Below are 25,812 nucleotides of genomic sequence, written 5' to 3'. Positions count from 1 at the left end.
GTTGGGTAGGGGGGGAATGGCTCTGATTCCAATTATCACAGAAACTCTGAAAGCAACTTGAGTGTGCAGTCAGCAGGCTTTCATGTTCTAAAATCCGAAGAACTTGTAGTTGGATTTAGGTTTAGCTTGGGAGAAAAATGCAAAGTTCAGTCTTAGTACATTTTCAAAGAAGCCTACCAGAATTTAACAAAGCATGCACGCACAGGTTTATGCCATTTTTCGAGGGACACACAGTCAATTTTGTATGAGTTCATGGTGTTCGCTTGTGAGAAATTTCCCATCTCTGTCTCTTCTTTGCTTGGGAGGGTGCACTTCAGCTTGAGATTGATCGAGGAGACCTTGACATAGCCTTCTGTATTAATGTATGCATAAGAAAGAAATGTTTTTTTTTTTAACTTTTTCTTGTGTCATTTGTAGAAGGGTATTCCAGAGCCCCACAAAGCACCAACTCAGTCCTCTCAGCCAAGCATGAGCCACATGCAAGCTGCCACCATGCAGCAACAACAGGTACAGCAACAAGCCCAGCAGCAACACCAAGCCCAACAGCAGCACCGGCAACAGCAGCAGCAGTTTGGTCAGGTGGGGCTGGGCATAGCCAACAGCTACAATGGCAGTGCGCAGGCCGCCGCTGCCCACCAGCAGATGCAGCTGCAGAGGATGCACATGCAACAACAGCAGCAGGCTCAGCAGCATCACCACCCCCAGACAGCGCCGCAGCCAGACGATGACGACGACGATGAATACGATGATGAAGATGACGACGATCTGGAATATGGAGACGAGTAAGGCCGTCCTCAAGCCACTATCTCTCCCGCCTCCCTTACTCGTGTCAATAACAGACTGTTCCATATTGTAATTCAGTGACAAATAACGCCAGGCCATTTGTGTCTCAAGATAAGTTGGAAACAGACTACGGCTCTAGCGAGGCTCTATCATTATTGCTTTTGTCCAAGCACAGTAAAGTTATCAACTGGGAGAGAGGAACATCCGTGGCTTGGGAAAGGCGGAATAGTTAGATTAATCCTGCCAGTGCTTGATCTCTCACCTGTTGAGGGTGATTAGGGCTTCAAAAAACCTCAAGCTTACATCCTGTTTCCTTCAGCTTTGAACCAAAAAAGTCATTATGTTGAGTGGCTAGTTAATGCACGTTGTTTACTGGTTTGTCAGTAAATCCATTTCATGGTGCATTCCCACTCTAGGCATTCTTCCTCCAATCCGTGGGTCGGTTCTGTCTTCATGATGTCAGCTGGCAGTGCCCAGTGAATTCTTTTCCACGCCTTGCTGTCCAAAGAAATGTCATGTCTGGATTCCACTCGGGATGTAGAGAGCAGAACCGAGCGCAAATGGCCTCGCTTAGTGGTGTGCACTGTTGGCCTCGCTTAGTGGTGTGCACTGTTGGCGTCCCTTAGTGGTGTGCACTGTTGGCATTGTTGATTTTAGCCATGTAAAGCTGTAAAAGCAATTTCGAAGCCTGCGTAATGTAGCTTTGTCGATATGTTGCTTGGATTATTTTTGTTTCTTTTTTATTGGTTATTTTTACTTGCCGTAGTCAATTTGTAGCCGTTTTAAAGTGTGCTGTTAGAGATGGCTCCCTCGAGGTGTCCACAGTCGGAACGCAACACTTGTGTTTTGTTTGTTTCGTCCATGATATTTTCTTCCAACAGTTCAATTACATTTTCAGCCTTGCACAAGTCCAGCTTAACTGCTCCATTACCCCTGCAAGATTTTTAACTGAAATTTTATGAGTCTTTTTTAATGATGGGTTGTCATACTTAAAGCATCACCATGCCTAATCCGATATAACACTGTCAAGGGCATTTTATACAACTATAAATCGCTTATATTTCTACTTTTTTTTTTAATGAACTCATTCAACGGATGTAGCCGAAAGTTTCAATTCCACGACCTTAATTTGACATTGATGTGACTTTTAAGAAAGAATAACAATGAGCTTGTAAAGAAAAAAAGAAACAAACAAAGCAATAAATTGCGGAAAGATAAACTCGGTGGTGCTGACAAGTTGTGTGTATTGTACTTAACAGATAAGGCTGTGTCGTTCCAGACACGTCGGTTCCAGAAAAGTTCTATTTCTGTTGTTTGGGACAACGCTGGCGGCCATGAAGATATGTGTTTAGATCTGCAAGTCTATTTTAATACCTGGTGGCTGTTTTGTTCCTTTTTTTTATTGGAATGTGTAGCAGCATTGGGCTTTATCTGAGAGAATATCTAGTAGGCATTGACAGGGAGAATTCCGTCATTTAAATAAAACCAATTTAACGGCATTGGTTTAAAATTTTAAGAAAGGACGTGGACAAGTGGATTGAGTGAGGTACGCTGTGAATATCTGCAATGTCTAGTGACTAAGTGCTACTAATCAAGTACCGGAATGGCTCAAGGTAGAAACATGAATGTAAAAAAACAAACAAACTGATAATTAGTGCTTGAAACTAAAGCTGATAGTGGTAGTGGAGGTCAGAGGTTAACTCTAAGCTGGTCACGTCTTTGTTGAATAAGCAAGCCTTGTATTTCAGATATGTAATTGTGCATTGATGTCTTGTGTTTGAAAACTTGTACATTGTGTTTTAGCATTGTACCCTCATGTCCTTGTGGTCGACAAATCGCTAAGCCTCTCAAGGCCATTGAAATACACCCTTTTACCATCAAGGCCTGCTTCTTACATGCACGGCACTGCACTGAGCTCAACTCCAGTTGAATAAATCAAAGAAAAAATAATATGTTGTGTAACAGTCATGCCAGCATGTTTGGCACAACAATTCCCTGTTCACACAATTATTTCTGTAATCCCTTGTCATCTCCTTCCAAAGATAGCAGAAAGCTAAATAGACAACAAACAAAAATTTTAAAAGGACGTTAGTTTGAGTATTCTTTGCATTTTTCTGCATCTTGTCTTCCTCTGACACAAAGGGGTGAATGTTGCGGAGGGGCTATTGAGTAATTTCAAATCTGTTGCTATGGCTATCGATCTGTCAACCCTTAAGTCCCGCCAACTTGAAATTACAAAAGAGCTAGTAGATTCCTGGGTCATACTCTATGTGTAGGGTGTATTCTTGAGAAACAAAAAGATTGTGTTTTGAGACAATGACCACAATGAAATCGTGCCATGATGTGGATATGTCTTGAGGTAATACAGTTGTAGATATGAACCTTTTTTGACTGTCCTGTTCGTAGGATCTTTTAAAACACAAGGAAGTGTATAAATATTTGTGGAAATACCCCCAATTCTTCAGACCTTGTAAACTTGAAGAGTAATCGTAGACAGTAATTTGTGTAAAGGTAATTTTTGTATGTAACAACCCTGTATTCCTCTAACTTTACATTCAGGCCAGTTTTGCTTCTTGAACTATGAAATAAATCCAACCTTATTTCCCAACTGTTCGTTACCTTGAAACATTGCCATGTTATTAACATTTGGAAAGAAGTCCCTCTCCCCACCCCCTTTATGAAATATGTATGTATACATTGAAAGCAATTATGTAAATTGCCAAGATGGGTGACTTTTTTCGTATTCACTGATTGGCAACTGTTTAAAGTTTTATAAATGCCAGTTACTTGTTATCCCACAATACAGAAATTACCTGAAGGAGGCGTGATTCTGCCCTTTTTTCTGCGATAAATATTTAATCAGTTCTTTCCCCATTCTTTGTAGTGGTTGTCAAATAAAAAGTGGAATTAAATGAGTAAATAATTTACAATCCTTATCAGGAATGAACACTGCCAAAAGGAGAAAAAAAATTGAGCAAAAGGGCCCAAAATGTTAATATTTTTTTAGCAAATGTGAGTAAAGCAGGCCACTGTAGAATCAACAGCTTTAATCAGAAGATAGTAAAGGAAAAATAATGGGCATTTCTGATTGTATTTTTGGCTAAAGACTTTTTTTTTTTAATATGGGCCAATCTCCAGTCTGTGTTTTAGGTCTTAGGTATTTATGCTGCGTAGCTTGTAGAGCCTTCTAGATGAATTGTATATTTTAAATTGATCCTTGTGATACGATTGTTAGATTTGAATCATGCTGTGTCAGGAACTTGATCTAACTTGAAACGGTAATCGGCCAGTTTTTCTTGGGGAAGACTTGGTCGATGTATCAAATGAAAGTAGTTTTTTCCCCCGGAAGTGGGAGATAAAAAAATGGAATTTGAGTATGAAAATACACCAGCTTGTTGCACCGTTGGCAGTGTAACTTTGATTAATTGCATACCTACTAAATTAGGCTTTAACTTATTGATTCAGAGCAGAGGCGGAACTGTTAAGTGACATTCATTTTGTTTCATTTTGACAATATTGATGGCGAGCATTGCTGTTTTTAACTACACTATGACACAAAAGGAATTTTAAATGCTTGAAAAAAATTTGGGCCTGTAAATGTGACAAGTATTTCCATGTTGAGGTTTGTTCTCATCGAATGGGGTCACAGATTCCCTGTGAAGTAAAAAAGACGAAAAAAAAACCATTAGGTGAAATTACACAAGACAAGTAGATTGGCTTTACAGTGTGCATGCACAGTATTCTGGTAATATGATTTGATATCATTGATGAGCTGAACAGAGAGAACTTGATCCTTGCCATTTTTGTAGATACAGAACATTTCCCTTGTGAATTGTCTCATGCCATTTTAGAGTGTTTTGAATACCAAAGTGTTAGTATTATACAAGCTTTCTAGTCTTTTTTTTTTTCGTTATCACTGTACATTTACTGCAAATCTTGTTGCTTCAAATCAAATATTTTTTATTTTGTAGATTTGTGAGTATTGTCTTGACATGTTAGTGTTACATAGCAACTCAAATGGGAGAAAACAAAAACAAAAAGAAAACAACTTTGGAGATAACACCTACGTCATGTCTCTTTGTACATCTCCACTAGGGAGTTCATTAAAATACGCAAGAAACTGGTCCCCCAATCCATGTGTCATCATTCTGTTCCGTGTTCATGAAAAAAGGCAGCACCTTCTCTTGTTTCAGTACGATGGTGGCAGACATCAATTCGCAAAATTAATGCAGTGTGTGAAAAAGTTCCCTGTTTTTGTCAAAAGTTAACCATTTAATACAATGGCAATGCAGTGCAGCCAGTTTCTGGTGGACCGTGTGGTCTCTGCGCTTGTGCCCGTCCAAAGTTGAAACTATCCCCATCAGTCTTCTCTTTGCGGGTAAGAGGAACTAAGAGGAACTACTCGGAGAAGATACAAGTTTCTACGTGTCCATTATCGTTTAACTTTTGAAAAAAAACCTCCCTCATACCCCACCCTGAGGACATCTACCCTCCCCACTATCTCTTGGCCCCATTTAAAATGCCAGAGTAAATGACTTGAAGCACATATGTTCACCAAATAATCAATTTAAGAAAAATGGTACAGTTATTCGGAATAGTTACTTAACTTCAGTCAGTGAACCCCAAGGGGAACTGAACTCCATGTACCTGGCATAAAATAATTACAATGAAAAGGATCCACCTCTTGCCCCCTTGTACTGACTGCAGATGCTGTTTATTTACCAACAGTGCATGAAATCAAAAGTTTCCAGTTACGCTGCCTGCTAGTTGTTCCATAATACAACTTCAAAGCCCTCCTTTAAATCTCAGTTTGACAGCGTCAACTCTGCAACGCATCCACCCCTATGCTTTTAGTAAATCCGAACTATCATGAGAACAAAAGCCCCTGGCCAGACTACACATCCATTTGATGGTATAAAAACCTATGTATGTCTGACATACCTTTGTGTAACCTGTCACAAAAAAGTTTACACGGCTTACAGATTAATGTTGTTATGATTTACACAAGTAAGGGTGACTTAGCATCCTCTGATTGCTAAGACAATGTCACCTGTTATGCCGGTCGTTTGTGGCCACCTGAATAAATAATTGTTTTTTCCCCCTCCGTACGTTTGAAACCCCGCCCATATACATTAGGGGAACCATGCGTAGTCATGACTGTCTACATTACTTCACCAAAATGTAATTATGTGTAAACAAGTCTGGTGTGGACTAAAAGCCAGTGTCATGAACCTCAATAGCCAGCCAGTCACTAGAGAAAATCACCCCAGATCACATTTCCTTCTGAAATCCAAGAAGGTGATATTCATTTGCATTCAGAACAGACTGAGGATTGGGTGGGTGTGATTTGTGCGGGGCCCATAATTAGGACAAGTTGCTGATGAAATGACTGCAAGACATGTTTTGCCATCTGGTTGACTTCTGAATATACGCTTTCAACATGATTGGGGTCAACGGCGATGGAATCATTTTCAAAGGGGGGGGGGAAGTTGGCATCCTTGGGCCCCCCCCCACTTCTGGCACCAGCGATTGGGGTAAAGAAGCTGTAATGCTGGGACCTTGTTGATAAAGTCATATCCACTATCACATCTTTAAATGGTCATCAAATCCACTTTGCCTCTTCTGGGTAAATATTTTTACTCTAGTTTTCCCAAAGTCTCCTCCTGACTATAACTGGCTGGCCAATCTAATCATCTTATTTGGACACAGGCTTGGAATGAAATCCCAACTAGTGCTGTTGCACGGATACAACTGTTCTGGCTTTTCAGCACGGAATATTTTAAATTTTTTTGGCCAATTTTGATAGACTGCAATGGTTCCATCTCAAAATCCACAAGGATCAATGGTAAGATCCCCTTTAAAAACCCTTTTAGGCATGATCTTCCACAGTGTATTTTCTCCTGGTACGTCAATGCACCTGTATACCGATGACACAAGCCATTTTGGACCTGTCATCGTATTACTGCCAGACAAGCAACATGATTCTTGAAGCAGCAGGAATGGTAGGCAAAACCATTCCGAATATCATAACCCTTAATAATGAAATAGATTCCACAGGTTACCATATGCAAAAATATATCTATTATCAAGGGACAAGGGCAGATGGGAGGGGCCACGTCAAGAGGCCATGCTCCCCCCCACCCTAGAGATTTTTTAATGATGAAAGGGGATTTTTTGGGGGGGTTGTACTTTCTTTCCCTTCTATTCAAAAGCATGTACAAAGCTCCAAAATGTAGCCACAATCCTTAGAAAGGAAATTAAAGTTGACATGAACATTGTTTGCAGCCCCCCCCCAAGAAAAAATTTGGCTCTGGATCCGCCCTTGTCTAAGGATCACATGATCTGGCAGAAATTATATTATCTGGAACGGACAAAGTGGCTGGGGACAGTAACCTGCATGAAACTCTATCTCCGTCAAACTTTATGGAGTTACTATTCTAAGCAGCAAATATTGCTTAGAGGATACCGAGTATCAGCAATGAGTAATACACTTTACGCATTTTAGTTGCTAACTTACTTTTACCAAGTACATTTGTATGTATAGTTTGCTAGCCAGCAGAGGGGTGTTTAAAGCCAGCAATGATGCGATTTCAGGGAGGAACACTGCCTGAACGTCCCTCTGCCAGGAATAAAATATACTATAAATGTAGGGATCTGGGAATTCCCCGTTAATTTAGCGAATTGTGTGACCTTTGAACCTTGTGCACGTCTTCAAGGCATGATTGGCCCACGTGGGTGCACAGAATGTACAGTACAAGTTTTTTCTGTAAGTCTTGCCTGTCGGCCGGAAGTGGCCTCCAATGTGATACTTTTTGGCGGCACTGAAGTTGGGCGAGTTTCCCAAGTTTTTTTTCGGGAAAGCGGGAGGTGCTGTGTGAGATGACTGGGTGAATGGACGTTGTGATGGCTCAGCCGGGAATCACATAGATTAGCACCGGTTTAATTGTCCAAGCAGTTGTGATTATAAAAGAAATCCAGTCCGCTTGAACACCCAAGTCTTTCAGTGTCTGCTGAACTTTCTTTTTGCCTGCCTGGCCTCCAATTCCCCCTTCAGTGGCGGACGGACCGCCGCCCCCGAGTGATTGGCCAGGGGGCCGGACCGCTACATAAATACTATTTTCTATGACTGGCAAGTTTTGTGGCTAAACAGCTGGCCATAAATCTTTTTTTTTACTTTTGAAAAGTTCCCTAACCTTTGAGAACCTCCGTTTTTTTTCCTGGAACTTTGTTTAATTTTGTAAGCACAATAATTCTTCTGTAGCACCTTTATCTTATTTACCTGTAAGAGGACTGCCAATGTCATTTTTGGAAAAAAAAGAAACCGTAAAGATGAAAACATCTTCCATGATTGCTTTTCATTTCCCAATAACAAATGATGTATTAACAACATCACCGCAATATAAATCTTTATTGTGTGATCAATAAAAATACACAGCTGGAAGACTCTACTTCAGGGATTTTATCCCTTACAGATCACATGGATTTTGCCATGGTAATACTTTGTGACATTATAGGCTATTTTTGAAACAGGTAAATTTTAAAAAATTGCACTAATCAGAAGATCTCAGTTTAAACATGAGTGTGAACCAGTGATCCAATCAGAAGACTTGTTACCGACTTTGAATGCATGTTGTGATTGGCTGATAGGCTGCTTCCTACTGCATGCATTATCAGTACTATAAAAATACGGCATTTTACTTTACAAAGATGAAGATATCTTGTAACTGAAGTTACAATAACACCAAAACATTAGAGCAGTGCCACTTTCTTGGATGTAAAGGTTACAAATAAAAACATTCATTCACTAAGAAGAACCGATTCATTTCCTCAAAATACAGAACGGTTCACGTAGTATCACTTTCTGATTGCCAAAGTTACTTGTGAGGTTTGGTTGTATGAGCAGTTTGCACCTTTTCAAAATTTATTTCGAAATGTTTTCCGCATGGCAGCTCGATGAAACAGTGCCGATGATTGAACCAATTCATTAGAACGCTTTCATTTCTTGTGTGCAACACATGTAGCTTCTACTATTCAATGGGAAGCAGTCACATGCAATCCTGCAAAATCACATCTTGTAATTCAGATACCATGCTGCTGATGTTGGTGGGAACCGGGGCAACGTCCTGAAGCTAATGAATGGTAATTGTGCTGATTGGAACAGAAAAACTTAGCCAACCTTCAGCCCATTTTCACAACCAAGGTATGTCAGTGTTTCCACGGGCATAGAAACTCCTGGTAAGGAATCAATATTTCAGACACATTCTGCTTCTTATTTCAATATTCTCTTTGCCAGCTTGGAGCTTATGAGCTTCATCCAGTGGGCCAAGGCTCCATTGCCAGAATATGGTCTGCTCAGCTCAAAACTGTACGTGGTCTGATACCCAAACTACACTCAAGTCAAAAGTCAGTCTTGTTGTTTGACTGGTGTGGCAGCCCTGACTAATTTTTAATCATATAAGGCATCATTAAAAATAAACTCTTCCATCTCTACATGTTTCTCTCACCGCGATGTTGGACAGTAAACTTTTAATGTCTTATCCGAGCAAACAAGAGAAGGTTGGACATAGCTTAATGGAGCACTTTCTGCAACAAATCCCACCCTTCCGTGTGGTTGATGGATAGGCCTGAATAAAGACAAGGAGATCATCACAAGGGTAAGTCCAAGCTGTATTTAAAAAAAAAGAAGTAAACCAACGATCCAGTCCAAATTCAGCCCCAAACAAACCAATAACCTATTGCAACTCAACCCCAATGCATGGCTTAATGAGTTTTAGCATGTTTACCACCGTTAGTGGTGTCAGGCAAGGATTTGATGGTGACAATCTACAAAACAACACCACAGAGAGAAAGACTTACCAATTTGCAGGCTTTTCTCTGGAGCAGCATGGCACAGTCCCCGTGGATGTGTGTGTGACAATTAATGCAGACACAAGGAGTGATGGCACCACTGGAGGGCATCACTGGTGCCGGGTGGACAAACTTCTCCTAGGAAGATGACGACAGAAAAAGAAATCAAAGCTACATAAGATGCACAAGTCGTGGCAGGTAGCTTACTTCACGGTCCCTTTGGGAAAGTCCCTAGTAAAATGCCAAGGGAACTGGGGTTAATAATAAACCATTTGAAATAATTTAACAGCCTCATCAGAACAACCGAGACAGTAGATTTCTCACAATCTAGGCCTAGGTATATTACAGTTCGACTGTTGTGTACATACCAGGTGTCTCACTATTTCAATCTATTGTCGGTTGGTGTTTTTTATACTTCCAACTTTCCCAACTTACCCATGTAGGTCGCTCGCCGATGAATTTGATCAAGCTGTTGGTGAGTACTAGACTCTTCCTGGCTCTGGTGATGGCCACGTATACCAGGTTCAACTCATCTCCTTCCATTGTGCACAGTGGACCTGTTCAAGCAATACCGAACCAAAAAAAAACAGAACTAATCAGAGAAGATCAAGGATGGATCTGGTACCAAGTTTCCGTGGGATTTGTTTGGTTCGCATTTGAACCATTTAAACACCTGTTTTTCTTTTGTTCAATACAGTATGACCACTCCAGTGACAGTCATCAAAGATGGTTTATCATTGTGACATTTTGTGCCAAAATACACAATTCCGAAATAAGAGAAAACAAATCTACGAACTTTCAAAATGAATTCAAATGCCACAATTTCAGAATTCCAAAGTCATTTGGGCAAATGTTTGTACACTACTTCTCACTATAACTTGTCAGAAAACGAGTGCGTGTGTGTATAAAAACAATAACTCCACACTGGGAGACTTTAAGTAATTAGCTTGACGGCACGGTTTCACCTGCTAGCCACACCTTGTAAAGATTCACAGCAAATTCCTGTCAGTGGCTAGATTCTCCGGCATGAAATGGATTAAAGATGCTGTTTTCTGAATAACAAGTTGCAGAGAAGACCACAGCTCTTTTCAATCATCTTTTATGCGTATGCATGCCCCAACACCTCGGTTTCACTGTTCAATTCACCAACTTACTTAGCCTGGTAGTACTTATTCCAAAGTCGTCGGTGAACATGACCGTTTCAAACTCCAGCCCTTTTGCCTTGTGAGCAGTGGTGAGGATGACATCTGTGAGAGGGAAAGACCACAAAAGCAAGCCAAACTTAGAAACAAAAAATCCTGCTTTGCAGTCAAAGCCTACTATATCCAACACTGACACAAAGAAGATTGTTGAAACATGCACCTAACAGTCCACATCCTGACAAAATGCAGCAGCTTCACAATGCTTCGGTTAGAAACAGCGCAAAATCTTCAAAAGATTTCTTTGGCAAGAAACAGGTCAGGTCATTAAATAAACAGCCAAATACTGTACATATAGAGGGCTCCCTTCAGCACATTCAAGTAGAAATTGGTCGTCTGGTGTGCAACCTCCAATGATACAATAAAAACTATGGAGCTAACACATATTGTTATATGTGACCTACCCAGTCAACTTGACAGAACCAATTTTGAGTAAACACTAGCAGGCCTTTACGAGAATTTGCCATGATGGCGGTTAATGGGAATTGTCAACAGTTCTCATCAAATCTCATCAGATAATGAGAGATTAAACTAGAAAATGAGCTAAAACTTGTTCTGCCTGATGCAACCAAATCAACATTACTGAAAAATCATGGCCTAATTGTATCACACATTTTCACATAATCACCTGACATACATAACAACAATGGTAAATCACCTGACATACATAACAACAATGGTAAATCACCTGACATACATAAAAACAATGGTAAATCACCTGACATACATAACAACAATGGTAAATCACCTGACATACATAACAACAATGGTAAATCACCTGACATACATAAAAACAATGGTAAATCACCTGACATACATAACAACAATGGTAAATCACCTGACATACATAACAACAATGGTAAATCACCTGACATACATAACAACAATGGTAAATCACCTGACATACATAACAACAATGGTAAATCACCTGACATACATAACAACAATGGTAATATCAAGCATTTGTACGGCACACAATTTTTAACAGTATCTGTCATTCAAAGGTATACTTGGTTAACGACATCTGAACACTCCCGAAACCATCTCAGCTCCCTGGGGAGTACACTATAACAATGCCGCCATATGTAATTGACTCAACATAATTACTGTAACTGCCCTTACTGGGAACCACTTACACCTGGGTGGAGAGGGGCATGTAGGGGTGAAGTGATTTGCTTGGTGTCATAACATGTAATCATACGAACAACACGAGCCAATATTTCATACAAACTATCTGCAGCTAGCTTGCACTAAAATGTACTATACCCCGTTCCTACACAGAAAGCTTATTAATACAAGGAGACTTTAGCCATATCCAGATTATTTGGCTATGATTATAGGCAATTTTGTGCCGGATTGGTCACTCGAGTAATCCACTGGTGGCACGGTATTGGGTTGTTATCACATTTCCATTTTTTCATTTTTTTAACTTTGTCCTGACCTCCCAAATAAATCGCGACCCAGTCTTCCTGAACCAGGTGTCTTCAGATCTTGTTACTTGCCCAAATTCTTAGGTATTAAGTTAGCGGGGCAAATTTCCAGGTTACACATGCATGCTATTCAAAGCCATAGCCAAGTAAATTGGACATGGTTGCGGCTTCTTCCTACCTGCCATGCCCTCTTGCCTGGTCCTACTCTGGATTTTTTCAACAATCTCCGGGATGCGAATGTTGTACATATCAACTATTTTAATTTTGTTCATCAGATCGATATCATCCGTCTCCATGGCATGTTGCTTGAGTGCGCCAAAGTTCTTATGGCTCCAGATGTATTTGTTCTTGATGAATGCCCGTTCTAAACAATAACAAAATACAAACTTGTGAGACAACTTTTGCTTTCATTCCCTTGAAAGGTTAATGTGATGTGTTCGGCCAAAAAGAATTAGGGTGTTGGAAAACGTAGGAAGAAGGATTACACTTTTTGATTCATGACAATGGGTCTTTGTTCAAGGTTTTACTTGCAGCAAGTCAAAGATTCAATATTCTCTGCTAGGGCAGTTTGCATCGAGTTGTTTGGTTTGTAGAGCAATGGAATTGGATCATGGTTATTCCAAAACTGTGATATTTTTCCAGAATCTGAATAATGACCGAACGGAAACGTACTCTGCTCTGGCTGCTGCAGTTGATAAATATCCAGAATTACGTCCAGACCATAATTGCCAATGCCCTGCAGAAATGAATACCAAGACTTTTAATATCAATTTATGAGTGCTGACCTAACAAACAGTACTTATGCACGAAAGAAACAAAATACAGAACAAAGCAAAATGAAAACATGAACACATAACATCTACTCTTGCCAACTGCACTTTTGTATTCAAGAATCAGTTTATAACTGTTGAAGAATTTGTCTCCTCGTCAAAAGGGGTATTCTATTTAGCATACAAAAGGCTCCAAAATACAAACAATAAGGGTGAACAAAGACTGTAAATGACGAAAATATCAATGATTTCTCACAAAAAAAGCCCTTTGTATCTTACCCCTGCAAATGCTATTGAGGTTGTGGAATCAGTCTCAACAATCCTGACAGCTTCCTTGAACAATGTGACATTGGTGCGTGTTATAATGGCCACTTTACCAATCTCTTCTCCATCAATGTGACCTGTGCCGGTAAGAAGTCCCAGGTGTGAAATTTGAATGAAATTACACTTCAAAAGTTTGTGCAATTCTGCTCAAAGAAAAATAATTTTCATTAACTATTTTAGATAACAAATCAGTTCTACTATGTTTCCCAATTCTGGGCAACTGTATTCAGCGCAGAAAATTTCAGGGGAAGGTTCATTATTTCCCAATTTACAGATTTTGTAGGTACATTACAATATATTTAGAGAAGCTATTATAATGCATTTGATTCACTTCAATGATTTTCTGAAAGCTAGAGGCAAAACGACTTCACATCAGCTGAAGAAAAAATCAAGGAGGCTTAGCACAATGTGGGGGTGGAATGAATGGTGACCTCAATCTTGGGAGAGTTGAAAATCAGCACAGCTCTTTCCAAAGTTACGCCACCTTTGGATCTCACCACTCCAACAAGTATGAGGGAAAAACTTCCACTCCCGTGATTTTGACTGGTTCCCACCACTTGCCTGGTTCTCTTTTGCCAATAAGCGTTTGTGTAGAGGGAGTGCTGCGGCTGGTTGCCCTCTCAAGCAAGCAGTTGGCAATGTAGGCAATCTCGGTGCCAAAGCGGAAAGACTGTAGACAAACCAATTACATGACCAGCTATCAGGCCAAAACATGTTACATTTTGCACAGATAAAGCCGGCTTTTCGAGCCAAGCAAATTCAATCCCAGCACACTGATGATGCAGGGATTGTTTTTATATGAATATGCATGGCATACTTCACGAAGGAAACACATGTGAGCAGAGATCGGAGTGGACCTCAACTGCTCTCACTCTTAATAACAGACTCCGGAAGGTACCTCCTAATGGCGGGAAAATCTGTGGTCTCCTGGGAAGGTCTTCCATATTTGTACACATTCCGATGAAAATTGGAAGTACGCAATCTGTACAGTCACACACGAACTGTGCTTCATGTGAATAGTCCACACAGCATCAGGCTAAACTGACAATGAGATTTATTTTGGCAAGACCCACTGACCTGGGTTAGATGGAATGTCTTCTCACACTGTACCCTTCTCATGGTGTCCGTAGCACCGCGGAAGCTGTAGATCTGCTGATGGGGGTCACCGACTAGAATCTTGGAGCCTGGTTGATTCAAGAGGATATGCTGCTGGGCTGTTGAGTTACCAGAGGTTTTACAGACTCATTTAGTGAGATGTTGTCACAATTTTTCAAAGTCTAAGATTTTTTCAGTGACTGGCATCACCACATTTTTTGGCTTATTAAGTATTCAGTTTCCAATCAATATTCATAAATTAATAATATTTAATTCTGAGAATGTTTCTATGCATACATCATTTTAAAATGCATTGGAGAATAATAGTTAAGTTGATCAAAACTAGACCCGTTCGGATGCACCCCTGTTTTGGGAAATTCCATTTTCCCAATTGAAAAGCAGTCAGTTGATCAGTCAGTCCAAAACAGCAAACTCTGCAACTTTGACGATACATCTAGTTTACAGATTTGCTTCTTCTAAATCATTATTGACTTAGTGCCAAAAGGACCGTCTTAACCACTTTTGCTCAAATGACAAGAGCTAAGGAGACCCAACTCGTGGTCTAATTTTGTAGCAGGCACAGACAAGGTTGTGGTGGACAATGGTAAGACGGCAGTTCCACAAATGTGGAGATAGATATGTCTTATCCACGTCTGGTCAAGTGGTAAAATGTCTGCACTTATAAAGCCGGAGATTGTGGGTTCGAGTCCCACCCGAGTGAGCTTGTGCAGATATTTTTACAAGCCTTTGGACAATGTTGATTACACAGTGTCTATAAATACACATTGGTGTAAACTAAAATAGCCAATATGAAACATATGACAACTCCCTGACATAAAACAATATCTTATAAATCAAAATTTCTAAGCTGTTCTTCACTCACCTGGTGTCAGATCTTGAGCTTCGTCAATCAGCAGACAATCATAGTCAAGATACCACGGCTTCTTGAGTTGGTAGAGCTTGAGGTACACTGAAACAAGAAAATTCATAACTAGCAATCAGATGCAATCCCTCCTAGATCCTACAAAGTCCACCAGGCATTTTGGAGGATTCTGTAGGACTGGGGAGGGTAGAGCCCAACCTCACAGGGTACTTGATGCCCTTTGAAAGTTACAGTACAAAGCATGTGCCATTATTTCCAGCAAAGAGAGACTGGGTAGGGGGGAGGTTGGAGGTTTTATAGCTTGGGTTAAGGCCACTGATTCAAGATTTTCTCCACCATTTGACACAAAGGAAAAATTAGCATTAATTAGTATTTGAAGTATTCTACTTCTTGGAAAAGTAACACAAGTCTCTGTCTGCCAATGTTGATACAACAGTTGATTGAATCCTATTGAAGAACACCAATCCTGCACACTTGCCCATGTGTGTGAAGTGACATGATAACTTGGTCAGATCATATCATTTGGGGTTTGTCATGAATATGCACAAGCTAACGTAGACTGGACACCGGCGCTCATGCATACAGTTTACAAAGATCTATCTCCTCCACTTTCTGACCGAGGAGGAAGGCCATGGGATAATCTCCGAGATGGCGGAAACGCCGATCTCTATCTCTCAAAGATGAGATCATTTACCCTTGGAAAAAATGTCCGAGATTTCTTGAGTACACATTCCATAATTACCATCATGAGTTATGTGAACATCTCTGTTATTGACTTCAGTCATCTTTTCCCACACAGAGGAGGAGTCATTGGATATTTTCTGTATAAAGAACAAATAATGAACCATCAAATCAGTTTTGTTTTCCACCAAGCTAAGGGATCAATAGTTACAGATTATCCAATACTTTGACCCTTGACCCCTTGAAGATACCATCTGGGGGCAGTATTGTAGTCAACACCATCACGAGACAAGGAACAAAACTAGGCCGTGCCAATTATTTGAATATTCCATTGATTATCAAATATTCAAAGTATGTAAATTCAAACATACGGAGGGGAAAATCAGTGAACCGAAAAGGGAAGAATTCCACTCTTTTGGTTCTAAATTCAGTTTTAAAAGCATATTTCAAGGTGTTACAAGACGCTGAATTCATATGCTCAACAATAAGCCCAAAAATTACTTTTTAAAAATTTGTTAACGACCGGATCCTTTGTTTCTGCTTTTGAAGGAAGCTGGTACGACTGAATATTTGAATATTCAATCAAATGCAAAGTTGAATATTCAAACATTCAAACTGACTCAGTCTTACATAAGACATGTCATGTGACCAGTCACAAGACCAGTCACAAGCAACCGTTAGTTTGTCTAGAGACTTGAGTTTAGACGGGAGGACTTCTGATGGTCTTGCAGGGTCTTGATTACAACCCTGTCTTGGTGTAGCTTGAAGTCTGTGGTAACAAACAGCAGCAGACCAAGTGACCAGTCCGGAGTCAAGTAGGAGCTGGTACCACTGACTGTTCATGACACGTGATGGATGAGTCACTAATTCAATAACAGGGATGTTGTTTTAAAAACGGAGAAAAAAACCCTCAGCTTTGAAGGGTCAGGAAATAAGGTCTTCAGCCTATTATAACTGGCACACAGATTCTTGTCATTTGATTGGTGGACTCACATCATGTGACATTCATTGTTACTGCCATTCACGCCAGGGCTAAAAATGTCCCTTTCTCCCATAGGGAAATGGGATTTACTATTCAACAAGAAGGATCATCCTCGTTCCCATGGCTTTTGAACAGTAGAACCTAATTTTGAACAGCAGAGCTCCGTAGACCAAAACCTGGGGAGAAAGTTGTGATCCGATTTGTGCTGCTTGGCAACCACCCACAATTATGGGGGTGGCATCAACACATGTGCAGCAGACCCCCCCATAAAACGGTGGGAATGAGGGGAATATTATCACTCAGTAAAATCTGGACTTTTTCATTTCATTACACTTCAACTTGTGAAATGGAAAAGTCAAGATTTTACCTAGAGAGAATACTCCTTGTATTTCATTTTGAGCCAGACAATATTTACATACCATTTGGAGTGCGTGATCTAGTGTGACCCTCTGCCGGAAAACTTCATCACCGTTCTGTTTATAGGTGTGGTACTCTGACGGCACGTGCTGCGTTGTTATGTAATCATTGTCACTAGCACAGAAGCGCTTGATGGTCTTGCAGACAAGGTTAGCGTAACGCAGCCAGGGTACTTCCTTGCGTTCTCCCGGTGGAAGTGCCCAGTGTATGTTGACTGGATTCAGGGACGAAACCAGCTTGTTCCTGTACCTGTTCCGATGAAAAATGACAAAACTTCAGGGTGTAACTTTATCAAGGTACCTGCAGTCTGATTAGAAATTGATACACCATCAATCAAATATGGCTCTAAAATTAAGTTTGGAGGGTTCCAACTTCAGTCGGATGAATTACTGGGGACCTGTTTATCAGATTCACATGGAATTCTGTCGTAAGTTTTAAAACTCTAAGTGTGGTTGAGTGGTGAACTAACAAGCAGGTTCAAAGGTACACCACAGACAAACAAAATCTCTTGCGAGAGAAGCCAGCTTTTGACTGACTGTTGAGGAAATTCAACAAGAACCGATAATGGACCGAGTCCTACCTCCACCCACTTTTGCTTCGGAATTTATCATATTTTTCTGCCGAAAAAAAGCCATTCACAAATTTCAAAACAGGTGCCAATATGGAAGGGCAAGGACGGAGAACAAGGAGCCTTTCCTCTGCCTTATAGTTTGCCTGGTACTTTGGTCTGAGGCTCTGCTGAGCCACTCCATGAAATTAGTCCCTGGTTGAAGAGGTCCTCTCCAAATATCCTCCCTCTCCAATCTCAATCAATGAATCTTAGAATCAAGCTTTTTGTCCTCTGATCTGAAATTTTCTGGGTCATCTGTACGACTTACTTGTACCCAACTACACTGAACGCAAGGGAATGTATCGTCCGGCTTTCAACATTACCAGGAAAGATCTCCTTGGCATGTTTCTGTACTGACCTGCGGAGACAAACCAAAACTGAAACAGTTTTTCAGTCCACAAAAAGTAACCACAGCATTCCATCTGGCCCAAATAAACAATCTCCCATGCAAAAGGCACAACTTTTTACACATGCAGTGAATCCAGTCAGAAGTGCTACGGAGGAAGATCTGTTGGGCTATTTTCTATGTGTAGATGGGAGAAGGCACCCAAAATAAAGTAACAATCTAAGAGGCAACATGCCTCACTTGTTGACACAACATAAGAGGCAATGTATGTCTAACTTGTTGAAACAACCAAGAGGAAATACATCGTACTTGTTGAAACATGCTAAAACAACCTAAGAGGCAAAATATTTCGCTTGTTGAAACAACACAAGAGGCAACGCATATTACTTGTTGGAACAACCGAGGCAAAATATTTCGCTTGTTGACACAACATAAGAGGCAATATACCGGTGTCTAACTTGTTGAAACAACCAAAGAGGTGATATATTTCACTTGCTGACGCAACATGAGAGCCAACATGCTTTACTTGTTGACACAACATAAGAGGCAATATGTCTTACTTGTTGAAAGCCACATAGAGAAATGAAGTGTTGGGTCGTCTCTCGGCATATTTTACCAGGGTTGTTGTCTTGCCAGTCCCTGGGTAAAATAACAACATCTCCTTAAAACATGACCTCCATCTCTGGCACTGAGTCAGGTGGCATCCTAGCAGCTTTTTTGACCTGATGAACTCTAACACCAGGTCAACTCATTTTAAATATATACAAGCCCCCATACAGGTGCTTGCGTCATTTCTAGTAGCCAATCAAATGATAGAAAAGGAAGAATGAATACACTGCAGAGCAACCAATGAGGTAAAAAAGATGCCACATTCATTTTGCAAGGTAACCAGTCTATACCATGTATTGGTCCCTCTGGAGGGGAGGGGCTTAAATGATCTGAGTTGGAAACACTGTCAAGGTGTCATCCCCCCATAATTTGAGAAGCCAAGAATTACTCCCTATTCTTATAAGTTCCTGCTTTAGAGGAGTCTGCTAACTCTTGTTCACACATCGTCTGTACTCACCGGCAAAAGCAACAACCTTGACCACTTTGCCAGGATTGATGTCATAATTGATGATATGCCACTGCTCATCAGTTGGAGGCATGCTGAATGGAACCAACAAGATTCAGAAAAACACATCAAAATAAACAGTCTGTAAACAAAAGATGACCTTCTCAGCTAAAGATCCAGCAGCAATCTGTTAGCTCTTACAATTAAAGCATGTCAGTTCTGGTAGAGGTGTAAGATATAGATAGACAAAATTTGCCGTCTGAAGTGAAAGGCCAAGAAAAGTGAATCTGATCAAATATCACAGAAAGGACCAAAAAAAAAAAAGATTGTTGGTATTGAGGTATTGATTCAAACATATTTAAAGTACAAAGATTACTGGATGAATGTCCAAGTGACATACCTCTGCCTTGGCAGCGCAAGGCCAAGTCTGTTTACTGTCGGAAGATCAGATGGGCCTTCCCTTTTCAATGGTACAGAGGAGTGACTGTTCTCAAATAAGTGCAGAGCATGGTAGACACGATAGTGGTATCTAATAATTAACAAGAGGAAGTTGGAATAACGGAGGAAAGAGAAAACACAAGGAAGACAAGATCAGACAGAAAGAAGAATAAACCCAAACAAGAATAAACAATTAAAACGTGACTGTGACTTATAAAATTATTTAACTCTGCTGAACGCTGGCTACCCTGAGCATTCAAAGGGAATAACTAGAGTAGAATGGCAACTGGCCGTATTGCCAAATCTTCGGGTTTTTTTTTCAAGAATTACATGTGCTAGCATATTCAAAGCCACATACTAACATCTTTCTTGGGGGGAGGGTGAATGGCCATTTTCAGATTAGAAAATTTAGACAGTTCTTTTGGGAAACAATTTCCATTTTACCTCCTCCCGACCCAAGACCTGGATAAGGCACCAGAACATTGCTGGTGACAACTTGGCTAAAAGGCACTCAGCATACTCTTGTTAATCTCATTTTTCTTAACTGAAAAAATCAGAACAAAGATCAGATCTGATCGCCACGAGCTCATGGCTACCATAATAAGCCTGTCAAGAACTCTGCCAGCATTTGTTTGGAAAAACTCCAAGGGTCCTGAACAGCAGCACAGCTAGGCATGATCACAACCGACCTGCTTGTATAAAAGCAATGACAATGTGTCTGAATGGTCTATCAAGACTTGAAATGTAATGGTGTGAACAGCAGTTGATGTTGCCTTGTGTGAATCAAAGATTGTTTATCAAACCATGATGGACATTTTGCCAGCGACCTTTCTCTTGATTGTTGGTGAGAGGGATCCTTTGGTGCAATCTGAGAGACAAAGGCAGAATTCCCCTGTAAACCAGTCAAATATCATTCTCAGCCTAACTACATACCCACTGCTCATCTCAAAACTGATTTTAAACTTCCAGAGATACGCAGCGATGCAATACAGGCATTCCAGCACCTCCATTGTGGTACAAGATGCCGTATGATGGAGAAGACATTTCAAGATGCAATACACATCTTGGACTGTCTCAGACAGGAGAACGAGCATACAAATGGTGGACCAGGGATTGGGTTCCTACAAAAGCAATGACCAAATACAATAAGTAGCAATCTAGGATTAAAAAAACGGGCAACAAATTAAAGTTAAAGCGATCTATCTTTTGTTATTTTGTTTCGTTTTTCTAAGTGCCTGCATGGAAAAACCTTGTTCCCACAATTTGCTTGCAAATGAAAAATTATGGGATGCACTTAATTGAAGTGTACAGGGTCTATTTTTTATTTGGGCCTCTACATATTTTTTGGTTGTAAGCATCATAATTGGCTCCCCGAAAAGAGAGGAACTTAAATGTCATGTGAACATAATAACTAATTTATCTTATTTAAAAAAAAAACAGACCAACTGGACTGCATAACTATATTCCATCGGGCATACTTAAAAGAGACAAAATGCCCTCGGGTTAGGGGATTAATATTGCTGCAAGTACCTCATATTTCAGTAGCTCAGGGGCTTTGCTCTTCATGATGGCTTTGGCAAGGTCGTATTTGGGATGTCTGTGAAGGTCTGTGTCCATACCAGAGCCATAGCGATCTTTGAACTCTGGCATGCTCCTGCGGCGTGTCGTGTCAAATAATGTAAGATATAGTGTAAAAAGATAATGTTTACCTTACATAAGGTTAAAACTATTCTGTCAATGGCATTAAGTCACCACTTAAAGACCCCTTCACAATCAGTTCAGCTTCTTAGAGTCTCTTTTTGTACTAAAACTTTTAATATTGGAAGATTTTCCTAGGAAAATAGTTCATCAAAACTAAACATTTACACTGTATGAAAGGCAACACTCTTTTCTTTCCAGAAATGTTCGACCTTTGTCGTCACCAACCTCCATACCAGAATTTATGAGCAAATAAGGAGGCAGGTTTTTAAATTATGTCTTAGAGTAAAACAGTAAAACTGGAAGGCCATTTTCACAGACCACATCATGTACATTTAGGTACATGAATGTCAGAAAGATGTTTCCAGAGAAAGAGACACATCTTGATGTTGAATAGAGTAGACTGCACTAGATGTGGCATTGGTTCCCCTTGGAACCACACAGCCGAAACAAAAGAAACAACGCAACTGGGGAAAACTCCTTCCAAACATTACATGTGCCTCGGCAACAGAGACAACAATGCCAGATGTGCTACTGATGATGTGTTTGGTTTCTGACCTGACAAGATCAAGCAGACAATTGTCTTCATTTTTCTCCGCTCCAGGTCTCAAGAGATTAAGCTGTTCAGGGACTTTAGGGAGAGACTGCATCCGCATGCGATGGTAAACCTTCTTCCATGGCATAAACTGTATAAAAAAAACCATGTAAATGTCACAGTAACGGACTACGGGAAGTACTTTCTCCAGAAAAGGACAACTTTGTAAATGCTGATAAAATTAAATTATGTGAGGTAGGGGTATATATATTTAAACTAATTCTGATTGAAGTCAAGTTGTTCAAAGTGCAGCACAGAACAATTTTAGAGAGATGTTTCCTTATTTTCAATTATGGGGCACTTATTATGAAGGTAGTGAAGCAGCTTAATTGGCTAATGATAAGCAGAACCAAGTGGAGTCATTCTTTGAAATGTCTTACGTCTTCTTTTGAGAGGATTTCGTTCCATCGTTTGCAGACAAGGCTGAGACGAAGGTGTGCATCCATCGTGGGTACAAAGCAGAATATCCTCTCTAAGACTTCCAAAGGGAGTGCGTCAAAGCCTCGGAAGGGTTGCTGATCATCTGTATCCAGGTCACTGAATCTTGAAGGTTCTTCGCCGAGCAGTCCAAAGGTGTTGGGAGGCTCACTGGCATCAGGTTGGGAAGATGAGCGCTGAGAGGAGGAGGAATCCACATCCAGGAGAATTGGGTCAAGGTCATCAAAGAAGCTCTCATTCTCAAAACTCTCGACGTCACTGCTGTCGGTGCTCTGGACTGACTTTGAAGGGCTGGAATTTGGCGGCGTCAAGGAGACATCAACAATAGCTGCATCCAGTGAGTTGTCTGAACTCTGGCTTTTGGTAGAAGAGAGGACTATCTTCACTGGAGTGGTTGTTTTGGAGCTTGGAATGCTGGATGAATGGGCAAGTGATGTCCCAGTAAACCTGTTCTGCTGATGTGTGGATAACGTCGTGTTGTTCTGAGCCTGCTTTTGCGATGTAGGCAGTCCCACGGAGGCAAACTGGGTGTTCAGGTTTTTCTTCGGGAAGGTTGGGGTTGAAGAATGATCAGAAAAAGCAGTTGTTCTTGATGCTGGTAAGGGATGCGAGCACGGCTTGTTATCAGCTGATGCACTACTGGGCATGGCCCTCTTGCCAGGACAGACAGGAAAGAGCCTTTCAATCGTTGTTTGGTTGTTTGTTTCCTCCTCGCTGAGAGAAAACTTCTTGGGGATGGGTTTCTTTTTTTTTTGTGAGAAGTGAGGTGCTGGAGGCAACCCACGTGGGGTTGTTCCTGGCAGCTGGGGGTACATGCCCCTGTTGGAGTCTAGACTCGACGTTTTAACGATCGCTGGGTTCTTCAGTGCCATGGCTCCTGTTTCTGTCTGAGCTAAATGGAAACAGTTCAGGGCATCCATGTGGAGACGTTTCCTCTTTGTCCCACTTGTTGTCACTGACACAGGTGGTGACTCAAAACTGTGGAGGCTGGTCTCAATAAACTCACTAGAACCTTGGAGCTGTGTCGGCGCAAGGGCCATCGGGCAGAAATCGGATGGCTCGACCTTGATGCTTGCATCAGTATTACTGGTAGAGGCTTGGCTATTAGAGCTGTGTGGCCGATCTGGATTACTTTGTTCTCCTACATCAACCCAAGATGGCCAAAGAGGAACCTTGCAGGCATCCGGCAGCTCCATCTTTATGCCAGCGGCACTGCTGCCAGGAGAGGCTTGATCGGCAAGGCTTTGTGACCGAGTTGTGTTATCGTACTCGTCATCGTCGTAATTGTCCAACCATGACAGTGGAGGCGATAGCTGGGCGATATCCGATGGCTCGACCTTAATGGAAGAGATGTTGTTATTGGTACAAGCCTGGTGAGCAGAACTGCGTGGCCGAGTTGGGTCTCTGGGTTCCTCCGCTGAACAAGGATGGGTATCATCATGCACAACAGCATCTTTGGTAGAAGTCTTTCCCTCCATCCTTGATTTCCAGTGGCAATAACAGGGCTGAGTTTGTCTTCCCCTGCATGTAAATGACTTCCATCTACCAATTTACAGCTGGAAAGCTCTCTGAAAGGATCAGTAAAATGATTGCTTCGACAACAGGCAGAAATGTTTATCAATGGCAAGAAGTTGTAAGATGGATGATAAAAAAACTTGTACTGCTGTAAGTAATTCTGAAATGATACAGATATAACAATAGCCAGTATTAGTGATGTAACCAATGTACCTTCCCAACTTATGGCATCAGCTTACTGGCCATCCCACTGGAAAGAATTCCACCTTACATTACCCCCAGAATTGCGGGGTTTGTCGTCTGTCGTAATCCAATGAACGTGGATGACAAACTCCACAGTTCTGGGGGTAACATTACATGATGCCTAGTCCCAAGATCAGACCATCATCTGACTTATTTTTAAGTGTCAGTAACACCAATAAGGTGGGCCAGCCATGGGCCAGCACACTCCTTTATAAACCTTGAAAAGAGATCCATACGTGGATATCACTTGACATCTTAAGCACAAACCCTACGAGGGGGGAGAGTTCCATATTCCTCCCTCCATGCATAGGCCTATATAGCCCCACAAATACGGCTGTAGTGGCTCTCTTTTACAATCTGTCTCTTATCTGTCGCCACCACAGCCCTACTTCAAGGCATGTCTTAAACACCTGAAATCCAAACTGCAGGATTGTCACAAACTTTGAATCCTAATATCTTCTGAAATGAGAATGACTCGACAATTTTACTTACAACGGCGTATTTGTCAGAGTTTGGACTTTCATACGAGCACCCTAAAGCTTTCCAAAATCGTAAATTTTCAAATGTATGGCGCCTTGAAAAACCCGGCCTGTAGTATTACATGCTGACCACGGGCGGCGCCATTTTGAAAAACAAGAGCAGAATGTAAAAGACAGCACTACAGCCCTATGGGGCAGCACGGACATCCGGGAGTTTCACAAAAATACGGGTAGCAACCACACCGCGCCAATGAAGACAACTGCAATGAGCGCATGTGTACGTACAGATCAAAGAAAAGATTGTACCTGATCTTCAGACTGGCTGGTGCGTAAGTATGTCACCAAGGGCGCTGTTTTCACTGCCGCAGTACCTGTCATTTTGTGAGAATCCCAGATGTCCGTGCTGCCCCATTTGTGGGGCTACGGCCTATACTATACTGTGAGTATACAGTATACGGACGCAGGCCTCAGCATGATGTACTGTGACTAGGCATCAGAAAGCAAAAACATGTCCAGAAAAATTCAATTTAGGAGGGAAAAACCAAACCGTTTACTTAGAAAAATTAGAATTTTCAGTCCCATAGGGTTTGTGCACAGGTTGTCAAGCGGCGTCCGTATGAAGGGTCCGTCTGTACTTATTGCACGTTCGGGGAAATCCCCTGACCTAGATATGTCCTCAGTTAGGTAGTTAGCAACTGCAATGCAACCCATCTCTTTGCCAAAAACTTCAACTCCTCCAATCTCTTATATGTGAAAAGCTTATATATGTAAACTTGTTCCAGTGTCTTGCTTTTTGCTTCAAGGCTGAAATAAAGTCTCATATTAAGAGTCATATCATCAAAATGTGACTTGTACCTACCGTGTTCGTGTGTCACCACGACGCGTCGCGTCTGCGGTTATCCAACCTCGTATCGGGCTGAAATAGCGCCATCTGTTGACTTTCTGGAAGTGGTTGACTTCTTTTTCACTTCAATTCAAGAATATG

The 25,812-nt window shown here is 41.1% G+C and overlaps 2 protein-coding genes across 3 annotated transcripts in view; one reads left to right on the top strand and one right to left on the bottom strand.

Moving 5' to 3' along the window:
* LOC110984476 (uncharacterized) overlaps positions 1-4,915 on the top strand; it is a 25,225-nt gene extending 20,310 nt beyond the window's left edge. The window contains exon 5 of the mRNA XM_022244706.2: positions 418-4,915. Coding sequence (XP_022100398.1) covers positions 418-786 — 369 coding nt within the window. The 3' untranslated portion in view covers positions 787-4,915. The remainder of the gene's footprint in view (positions 1-417) is intronic.
* On the bottom strand, positions 4,681-25,812 carry fbh1 (F-box DNA helicase 1). 2 transcript variants are annotated; one of them, XM_022244694.2, is made up of 22 exons: positions 25,687-25,736; positions 25,134-25,313; positions 22,533-24,158; positions 22,116-22,243; positions 21,390-21,513; positions 20,793-20,980; positions 19,822-19,950; positions 19,434-19,516; positions 18,928-19,006; positions 18,290-18,379; positions 17,414-17,660; positions 16,074-16,152; positions 15,332-15,418; positions 14,431-14,567; positions 13,915-14,023; positions 13,309-13,430; positions 12,932-12,995; positions 12,438-12,623; positions 10,785-10,877; positions 10,066-10,187; positions 9,640-9,768; positions 4,681-9,407 (listed from the first exon to the last, which is right to left on the bottom strand). In XM_022244694.2, the coding sequence occupies exons 3-22, from the start codon at positions 24,066-24,068 to the stop codon at positions 9,318-9,320; spliced, it is 3,822 nt and encodes a 1,273-aa protein (XP_022100386.2). In that variant the 5' UTR covers positions 24,069-24,158; positions 25,134-25,313; positions 25,687-25,736; the 3' UTR covers positions 4,681-9,317. The 2 variants fall into 2 exon arrangements, with proteins under 2 accessions (XP_022100386.2, XP_022100377.2); XM_022244685.2 differs by lacking the exon at positions 25,134-25,313 and having other exon boundaries at positions 25,687-25,812.

This window comes from Acanthaster planci, linkage group LG04 (genome assembly GCF_054643075.1).
Source record: "Acanthaster planci isolate LZ-2023a linkage group LG04, COTS_SCS, whole genome shotgun sequence".
In the NCBI taxonomy this organism is placed as follows: Eukaryota; Metazoa; Echinodermata; class Asteroidea; order Valvatida; family Acanthasteridae; genus Acanthaster; species Acanthaster planci.
The sequence above is the reverse complement of the archived record's forward strand: the minus strand, read 5'-3'. Positions and strand labels throughout refer to the sequence as shown.